This window comes from Carlito syrichta, unplaced genomic scaffold, assembly GCF_000164805.1.
Source record: "Carlito syrichta isolate Samal-C Ts95f unplaced genomic scaffold, Tarsius_syrichta-2.0.1 Scaffold307764, whole genome shotgun sequence".
Classification (NCBI taxonomy): domain Eukaryota; kingdom Metazoa; phylum Chordata; class Mammalia; order Primates; family Tarsiidae; genus Carlito; species Carlito syrichta.
The window spans coordinates 219,271-229,187 of record NW_007251860.1 but is presented as its reverse complement, the minus strand read 5'-3'; the positions used below and the strand labels follow the sequence as shown (position 1 = coordinate 229,187).

At 42.0% G+C, this 9,917-nt stretch overlaps 1 protein-coding gene across 3 annotated transcripts in view; it reads left to right on the top strand.

Moving 5' to 3' along the window:
• The window catches only part of ASB9 (ankyrin repeat and SOCS box containing 9), a 29,082-nt gene that overhangs the window by 13,865 nt on the left and 5,300 nt on the right, over positions 1 to 9,917 (top strand). For 2 of the 3 annotated variants that reach the window (XM_008064608.1, XM_008064606.1), the window contains exons 4-6: positions 3,873 to 3,980; positions 5,931 to 6,081; positions 7,444 to 7,578. In XM_008064608.1, the coding sequence (XP_008062799.1) occupies positions 3,873 to 3,980; positions 5,931 to 6,081; positions 7,444 to 7,578 (394 nt within the window). The remainder of the gene's footprint in view (positions 1 to 3,872; positions 3,981 to 5,930; positions 6,082 to 7,443; positions 7,579 to 9,917) is intronic. The other variant, XM_008064609.1, reaches the window with a different exon arrangement.

The following is a 9,917-nucleotide window of genomic DNA, read 5'->3' as shown; positions in this document are numbered from 1 at the left end:
AGAGTAGTTTTCTTTCATCCCATGATCCGTTGCACAGAGACAAGTGCAGTTAACATTTGCTGTGCATTTTTGTGTATTCTTGAGAGGAGGAGATTGGACTCATATCAAACAGAGAGGGAAAAATGATTTGAAGTCAAATCTTTGAGGGAATGACTCCAATAAAATAATAATGCCAATAATTGAAATAAAATAGTAGATGCCACATTGTTAAGTCCATTGGTGATACTTGTGAAAGAATAAATGCAGTAACTCGAGTTCTTCATGTGTCCGGGGTCAGTTAGTTTTATTGAGTGTTTATTGAGCACGGATGGGATGTGAAACTATGAAGGGTGGGAAGGTACAGTGTCTGTTCTTCCTTTGAATGGCAGAACTGGGAAGGCACAACACTAGATAGTACACTGGAGTCTCCCAGTACCCCTTCCCAGATCCACTCAAGAAAGGATCTGGATTCAAGCTCCTGTTAGACTCAGGTATATGCACAGAATGACTGGATACCTCAAAATGTGTGAGCTTGTCAATTGGAGAGTAAATGCCAAAAGGACAGGATGACTGGGGGGTTGACTTGTTAGCGCCCACAAAAGTAGAAGAATGATAGGCATGAAGCTGAATGAGGCAATTCATTGGCTTTTAGTGAGGCAATTTATTGGATTTTAGACAACTTTTAACTACTCTGGGAAGAAAAGGTACATTGTATTACTGAGTCATTCATTAAATCAACCATGATCTTAATTGACATGCCCCTAGAAAAAGAATTTTTATTGTATCCAGTTTTCCTGTGTTAAGGATAATAAGTTCCAAGTCCGGGGGTGAGGGGTGGGGGGGGTGGAGAAGATGATGACAAGGGGCCGTGGACCCTCTCCTGGGACCCTTTTGATGTTCTACTTGGATTGGATCCTTCTCCTAGAAAACACATTTTCCAGAGGTTGACTGACCCCAAGACCAGCCTTTTAGACACTTTATTGCTTCTCCAAACCCAAAGTTTCTAGAGCGAGAATGTAATTGTCCCTCTGCCTTGGGACTTTCTGCAACTCTGTGTATGGAGGATCATCCAATGCTTTGGCCTTGTATTAGTCACCTCTTATCGTGTAATGAATTACTCCCAAATTTAGCAGCTTAAATCAATAAACATGTATTAGCTTTAAGTGTCTGTGGGTCAGAAATCTAGACACAATTTTGCTGGTTCAGGGACTCTTATGAATCTGCAGTCAAGGTGAAGGCCAGAGCTGCAGTCATTTTATGGCTTGACTGAGGGTGGACTTGCATCCAAGCTCACTTAGGTGGTTTCCTCCTGGGTTGTTGAATGAGGGCCTCAGTACCTGGCTGCTGTTGGCAGGAGGCCACCTTCACTCGGTTCTTTGTAATGGATCTCATCAGAACAAGTAAGCAACTAGTTAGAGGGCAAGAGAGAGAGAGAGAGAGCAAGATGAAAAATAGTCTTCACGTTTGCATATTCTCTTCATGAGGAGCAAATCTCTAGATCCAGCCCTCACTCAAGGAGAACAGATTACACAAGGGTGTGAATATTAGGAGACAGGAATCATCGGGGAGCTCACAGTTTATAGACAAGCAAGGGCAATGTTTTGTTTTTCCCCTCATCATTCATAGTTGCATACTTGTCACTTCCAATCAATACCAGGCAAAGTTCTATGTTAGAGTGGGCAGGCCGGGCCAGTTGAGGTTGAAGGGCATCTTCTTTCAGATTGCACACTGTCGTTGGTTGGGGGAATCGTACAGTTATGAAGGTGGTGTGACCTCCATGGTCACTCCTCACTTCCTTTGCCTTGCTCAACAATTCTGCACATTTTCTTATTTTTTATTTTTATTTTTTGGGTTAGAGTCTTACTCTGTCGCCCAGACTGTAGTGCAGTGGCCGCTCCCGGCCACCGCAGCCTCGACCTGCTGGGCTCCGGCGATCCTTCCGCCTCAGCCTTCCAAGTAGCTGGAACTACAGGCGCGCTCTACCACACCCGGCTGATTTTTGATTTATTGTGGAGATGAGGTCTTGCTTGCCCAGGCGGGTCTCGAACCCGCGGACTCAGGCGATCCACTCACCTCAGCCTCCCAAAGGTGTGGGATTACAGGCTGAGCCACCGAGCCCGGCTCTGCACATTTTCTTATTGGTCATCTGTATGGTTGTCTTTTGTCCGAGTTCTGTGCCTGGGCTGGTCTTCCCACCACTTGTGTCTGATACTCTCGCATGATTTTTACCTCATGTAACAATCACCCCCCTCTTGTTGCATTAACAAAGCTACTTTTTAAAAGTCTGATGATTATGTGAGGAAATACGTTATTTTCCTCTGGCAATTGGACATTTAAATCTTAGGTATGACTAGTAAAGTAAAAAATGATATATTATTTCCTTCTATCAAGACCAGAGTTGGCACATTTTTTTTTCTGTAAAGGACAAGACATAAATATTTTAGGCTTTGCAAACCATGCTGTCTCTGTTTAACTACCCAGCTCTGTATTGGAAGCACAAAAGCAGTCATAGGCAGTATGTAAATGAACAGGCATGGCTGTGTTCTGATAAAACTTTGTTTATGGATGCTGAAATTTTAATCTCATATAATTTTCATGTGTCACAAAATATTATTCTTTTGATTTCTTTTCAACCATTTAAAATGTAAAAACCATTCTTAGCTTCTGTGCTATACAAAAACAGGTCGTAGGCTTGATTTGTCTCATGGGCTGTAGTTTGCTGATTCCCTTGTCAAAACTAAGAGAGCCAGGAAGGCCAAGAAAGAAATTAAATGTCAAAAAAAGGTGTTTCATTTTTGAGGAAAAAATTTAAATGGAACTGATATTTTTATTACACACGTTATTGAATCCAGTGTATCACTAAATACTCACACTTAAAGAGCAATTTTATAGGATAATAGGTACACTTTAATTTCCTAAAGTAATAAAGTATGTTTAGACTTCCTAAAAGGTGCATGTAGTACATTTCTGTTTCCCTGCAGTTTTGAAATATTCTTTTAATTGTCCCATAAAACAGAACCGTTTGTTAATTTGTTAAAATTTAATACTTGCTTGTTAAACTTAACAATTTGGGCCAGGCTAACTTTAAAAAATTTCATTGAGAAATATCATAAGCAAACATGAAAGGACACAAACACATATGTGTAGTTTAACAAATGGTGATAATGACAAGAGCATTGCCATGTGACTGCCCCCCAGGTCAAGAAATGGGAAAAGCGCCACCCATCCCTCCCCTCGTGCTTTCTAGAGCACAGTCCTGTTTTATCTTCCACACAACTAACCATTATCTTGACTTTCTTGTTTTTCTTTATAGTTTGACTTCCTGTGTACATATTCTGAAGCAATATAAGTTAGTTTTGCCTAATTTTGTGTCAGTGTGTATTGTTGTGGGTCTCGCTTCTTTTGCCCAGCATTATTTTTCCAAGCATCACGTCTGTAGTTGCTTGCAGCTATAATTTGCTCAGTGCAATATTCCACTGAAAGATTATACCAAAGTTTATTAATCCAGCCGACAGCCCATGGACATTTGGGTTGTTTTCAGTTTTTGGCTATCATGATTAATGCTGTTGTGAAATATTCTTCTATATTTATCTAGGTTGTATATACCTTGAATGTCTATACCTAACAGTCAAATTTCTGGGTCATAGGCATGTGTATTGTCAACTCTAACAGATACTGCCAAACTGTTTTCCTGAGTGATTGTACCATATTACTCTCCCACCTGCAGTATGTGACAGTTCTTTATAAATATCACTGTAAACACTTAGTGTACTGTCTGAATTTCAGCCAGGTTTACTTTTAAGAGAGTTGTCACAGTACTAGAATCATGGCTGAAAACCAGTCCCAGGGCACTGTTGCTTTGCACCTCTAACTGCTTGTCTCCCTTCCTTCAGGGGTGGCTTGTGAACCTCATCACAGCAGATCGTGTTTCCCCGCTCCATGAAGCCTGTCTTGGAGGTCATCCCTCTTGTGCAAACATTTTATTAAAGCATGGAGCTCAGGTAAACTCAGTTCAAATAACATCTTAGAAATCAAATATGAAAAAGAAGTGACAGTTTCTATCTCTTCTGAAAGACTTCCAGCACTTTTGATTAACCTGATTTGAAATATGAAGATGGTTGTTTTTCAAGAGTATTATGTCCATCAAGCTTATTTGCTTTAGTGATAGATGAAATACTACATTTTTAGCTAGAAGGTCATGTGTATATTATTTTCTGTATCAGAAACTGCTAATAGTTATTAGACTACGCTGCCTTCATTGCTATGGCTGAAAGGCAGTGAAATATTGTAGAAAGCCCACACGTTTGGCTGAGATGCCTGAGATTTTCTGGGGAGACAGAAAATCTCTATGTAGTCTCTTGTCCTTTGGCAGGCGGCCTGAATTTATTCACATGGTAGCTGGGATTGCAAGAGCAGCAAAAGAGGGCAAGCTTTTTGCTTGCATCAGTTTGCCCCTGTTCCATTGGCCAAAGTAAGTCACATGGGCAAACCAGATTCAGCGATTGGAAAAATCGTCTCCATCTTGTGATGGAAAGGAGTTGCAAAGCCACATTGCAAAGGAATATGCATGTTGGGATAAAAATAATCTGTGGCCATTTTTGCAAACTGCCACAGTGTAATAAGTATTACTACTAAGGTGGTTGTTGGGAGCACATAAAAGTGTCCCAACCCGTCTATTGCTGATGGGAAGAGAGGGAGTCAAAAGGGGCTTTCTCTAAAAAATGATGACTAAGCTAAAACCTAAAGGACCTGTTGGCTTAGGCCACTGAATGATGAGTTGGGGAAAACTGTGGGCTTCCCACCTTTTGGGAACAGCAAATGCAAGGTCTTGGAAGTGCAAGTGAGAAAAAAATTTGACTTCAAGTCATTCCCTATGACAGGAGAGTTGAGTGAGTGAGAGAGTTCCAAGCACAAGCAAACTTGTTGTCCATGTCAAACAAAATGGACTTTGTCCTGAGATCACTAGAAAGCCAGAAGTGAGTGCATTGTCAGATTTGCATTTGGGCTAAGGAAATTTATTCAGAATTTGGAAACAGGGCCAGGGAGAAGGTGAAGCAAGAGAGGCAGCTAGGGTGCAAACTTGCATCTCCTTGAATTTTGAACCCTGGGCATCTATTGTGCCTCACTCTAGCTCTGAACTTGCTTAACATTACAGTGTAAGAATGAACTCATTGTCTTCACAATATCACTGCCAAATAAAAACACGAAATAATTTTTTAATAATACGCAATAATTTATCTGTATTTGACTTTGTTACTTAGTATTCCATTATAGTCCAAACACTGTGAAGTTATATGTTAACTTGTAAATTTTGGTCTGATTTCCAACAGTTGAAAAGCTGACTCCAAATATTATAGTTTTATGGTCCTATGGGACATTAACTACTTTTGTATCTATTAGCGATTGTATTTCAGCAGTACCCTGGCTGACTATATACATTTTTCTTTGAGCCAGCCTTACCATCTTACTGGTTCCCTTACTAATGAATGATTTGAATAAAATTGTTGGCATGTGTTAACTCTATATTTGTATGCAAGTCAAATTTTAAAATTTAAAACAAATTATACTTTAACAATTTGGGAAGATTACTCTTGCTACTGTGAGGAAACTGAATTGGTGTGATGTGGGTCTAGGAAGGAAGTTTAAAGTCAAGAGATTTGTTTGTATGCTATTGAAATTATCCTAACTAGTTTCCAAGTTTGTGTTCCTGGGCAGGGCATGGAGGAGACAGAACTTTCAGTAACAATTTTTGTGCCTTCTATTTGCTACCTCATTCAGTTTTTCGCAAGAACCTTGTGGAATTGGTATTTTTCCTCTCCATTTTATAGCTGTGGAATTTAAGGCTTGGAAGAGTTAAATAATAACATCTTGAAAGTGGTGGACCCTATGTTTGAACCCCAAACACTCACTGCTTGTCTTTATCTTAGAGCTTTTTTTCCCCCCACCCCCAGGTGAATGGCATGACAACAGACTGGCATACTCCCCTGTTTAATGCTTGTGTCAGCGGCAGCCAGGATTGTGTGAATTTGCTTCTGCAGCATGGAGCCAGCCCCAACCCTGAGAGTGATCTGGCATCCCCCATCCATGAAGCTGCTAAGAGAGGTAAAGCAGTTGAGAATTAACGTTTTTCTACCCACTCAAGGGACGTCTTATTGTCGAAAGAGGGAAGAGGAGGTATACTTCAGAGCTGAAATTCTCAAAATGGGGTCCCGAGACTAGAAGCGTCAGCATGACCTGACCTGAAAATGCAGGTTCTAGCCCCATTGAATCAGTAACTCTAGGGGTGGGGCCCAGCCATCTGTTTAACAAGTCCCCTAACTGATTCTGATGTGCAGTAAGTTTGAAAGCCTCCCTTTTAAAGCATTTGGAATGTTGTTCACTGCTACATTCCTGGAACAGGGCCTGACACATAGTAGACTATCCATCAATATTTGTGGAATATATTGTTATACTCATGACCCCATAAAAATCAAGTTATTTTATAAAACAAATTATATTATTCTATTTTAGGGCCTTAAAGAATATCATCTCAGTGCCACTTAAGTCTGCCAAGTGAAATAAACTTTCAGTTTTGGGATCCATATGATGTCTTATGGATATAGTTTGGGATAATTATTTTTGTAAAACCAAAGTTTTCCTAATATTCTTAAATCTGAGATAAAGAATAAAATCGCAAGTTTTGCTTTACTCTCTGATGTGTCTCACCATCACCATAATGACCATACCTCCCCAGAGGGCTATTTCCCCAGTAGTTTTTGCAGAATGGCTTCCCATTTGCCTGGACCAACCCATATTATAATTATCTCTCAAAGCATTGATATTTGTTTATTGAGAACATAATAGCTCATCATATTCACTGGATACATAGAGCTAAAATGGTATAACAAGAGAAATGTAAAGGAGCAATGTTGAAAGCGTGACATTCTGGACCAAGGCAGAGTGATTCAGCATCCACCTAGTTTGCCAGACTGGGCTTTGCTCCTGTTGGATTTGACAGCTTATTCTAAGCCTCGCCTGTGCCCACTGTGGCCTGTTTCTCTCAGGCCTGCCCTGGTGAAATTGTAAGTTTCTTTTCCTATCCTGTGGCCCATACCATGCGCTTTCTTCTTCAGGCACACCTTTACTTCCTGTTCCTTCATAGCTCTCCCCAACTCTCACTTCAGTTTCTATACTGAGACTAACTACATAGCCACAAACAGTTGGGAAAAGGTGGATGGCTGATGGTTGGTTAACTGTGGCTGGTAAACTCAAGTGGAGTTTCACATGTAGTTGTAGATCACATCTTGTAGTCAACCTATTAACTGATGGCAGTGTTGAAAATCATTCTGATTCTAGGTAAAGGCAATAGCTTTTGTATTAGATAAGTTGTTGGCAAATTTAAACATGCAAAAAATGGGGACAGTGTTGCTTCCCTAGTTAAAGGAACTTGTACTGTAACTGTTTTTCTTCTGTTTTGGGCTGCAGGCCATGTGGAGTGTGTTGAGTCTCTTGTAGCTCATGGGAGTAACATTGATCATAACATCAGCCACCTGGGCACTCCGCTCTATTTGGCTTGTGAAAACCAGCAGATTGCCTGTGCCAAGAAGCTTCTGGAGTCAGGTAAAGCAAAAAACAAGTCAAAACAAGGAAAGACAATTAAATGTATTTTAAATATCTTTGTGTTGGAACAGAGGAACAAGCATGAGCAATGGGGTTGGACAAGATCAGAGTTGATAGTGACCGTGTTCCCATGGGGAATTATTTCACACTATTTGAGCTTTAGATCTCTCACTTACAGTGAGGATGATGATGATGATGATGCCTCCTTCCAGGGTGGTCCTCAATGATTATTAGTTTCTCCTCTCTTCCTCTCTGCCTCTGTCCCTTTGACCAGTCATGTCATTACACCCTGCATAACTTGTAAAGGTGCTGGATTAGGGTTGAATTTTCCTGTTTGGGACCTTCTCTCCACCAGTTCTCTTTGATTTGGAAATTGAACTTGCCCATTTTTACCCCCTTGTAAATATTGTATTTTCCTTGAAAAGGCCTATTTATTTTTATCTCCTTGCTGTTCAGCCCCCTTCTCAACACCTGGAACACCATTTCATCACCCCTTTAATTATCTGCGTCTTATGAAGGCTCCAGTAATTTCTCCCCATACTGAATTATTTTTTTTGAGTTGGAGTCTCACTCCATCATCCATGTTGGAGTGCAATGGCACACTCACAGCCACTGGGCTCTGGCGATCCTTCCGCCTCAGCCTTCCAAGTAGCCGGAACTACAGGCACGCACTACCATGCCCAGCCTATTTTTGATTTACTGTAGAGATGAGGTCTCACCAAGTTGCCCGGGCTGGTCTCGAACCCGTGGGCTCAGGCAATCCACTCACCTCGGCCTGCCAAAGTGCTGGGATTACAGGTTGAGCCACCGAGCACAGCCCTAAATATTCTTATAGTCCTTATTGCCTTCTACTCATTTGGAAGCCATTGCTATGAATTAGGAAATTCATCCCCCCATCTCTCTCTCTCTCCCTCTCCCTGCCTATTCCTCTGTCTCTCCCTCACCCTCTAGCTCTCCCTCCCTCCCTCCATCCCCTATCACTCAAGACAGATTTTAAGCTCCTAGCCAGGAAAGGGCCACGTTTGACAAAGTCAAGAACATTCAACTCAGTTAACATTTGTGGAGTGAACATCGATCCTCATTTTACTAGAGGGACAGCAGCTCAGGCAAAGCCACATGCCTCACATGTGAGAACCAGGATATAGGTTGGGGTGGAATTGGGTGGGGATGACCCTAGAACTCCACTGTACTCCCGAAGAGGAGAGTTTTGCCACTTTCCCTGTAATCTTGGGCTGGCCACTCCAGTCTAGAAGATGCTCCCACAAGTTGGTTGCTTTTCAAAGTCCAAGTCATACAATCCCAAGGGTCAGGTTTTGAACCCTGTGGCGGCTGCTTGGGGTAGATGGATTTCACCACCTAACCACACTCTTGGGCTGTACCTAGGATCCATTAATCATGGATGTGCAGTCACCAGGATTTTTCTTGTATGCTTCATGCCTATGATAGTGCTCAAAGGCGAGTTTTCATCTTCATATGCTATATAGCTCATGCTGTACATTCAGCCACATTGGCAGATGGGATTTTCCCCATATTATTTTATTTATTTAGTTTTTTACACAATGGATTCTCATTCTGTTGCCCAGGTTGAGGTTCGGTGGCATGATAGTAGCTCACTGCAGGCTCAAACTCCTAGGCTCAAATGATCCGTCCACCTCAGCTTCCCCAGTAGCAGAGACCACAGGTGCACGCACCACACCTGGCTAGTTTAAAAAAACTTTTTTATAGAGATGGGGGTCTCGCTATGCTGCCCAGGCTGGTCTCAAACTCCTAGCTCAAGTGATCCTCCTGCCTCAGTCTCTCCAAATTCTGGGATTACAGGAGTGAGCCACCACGTCCGGTTCCCCATATTATCAAATAGAATCAAATCATCTCCCGTTTTCCCAGAATTGCTGTCCTCATTATGGATCTCCTTTTGTTAGGGGATTTGCAGGCTCAGTGCTTTGAGAAGGGGGCTGACTGGACTCTGCTCTTTGGCTGACTCTCTTGTTCTTTTTATGCTGAAAAACCTGCTTTTATAAAGATATGATTAAAATAAAACACATAAACTTGCAACATTTATGTCTTTAGTTCAAATACAGTTTAAGAAATAGAAATACAAGCCGGGCTCGGTGGCTCAGCCTGTAATCCCACGCCTTTGGGAGGCTGAGGTGAGTGGATTGCCTGAGCCCGTGGGTTCGAGACCCGCCTGGGCAGGCGAGACCTCATCTCTACAATAAATAAAAAAATCAGCTGGGCGTGGTAGCACGCACCTGTAGTTCCAGCTACATGGAAGGCAGAGGCGGAAGGCTCGCCGGAGCCCAGCAGGTCGAGACTGCGGTGGCCGGGAGCGGCCACTGCAC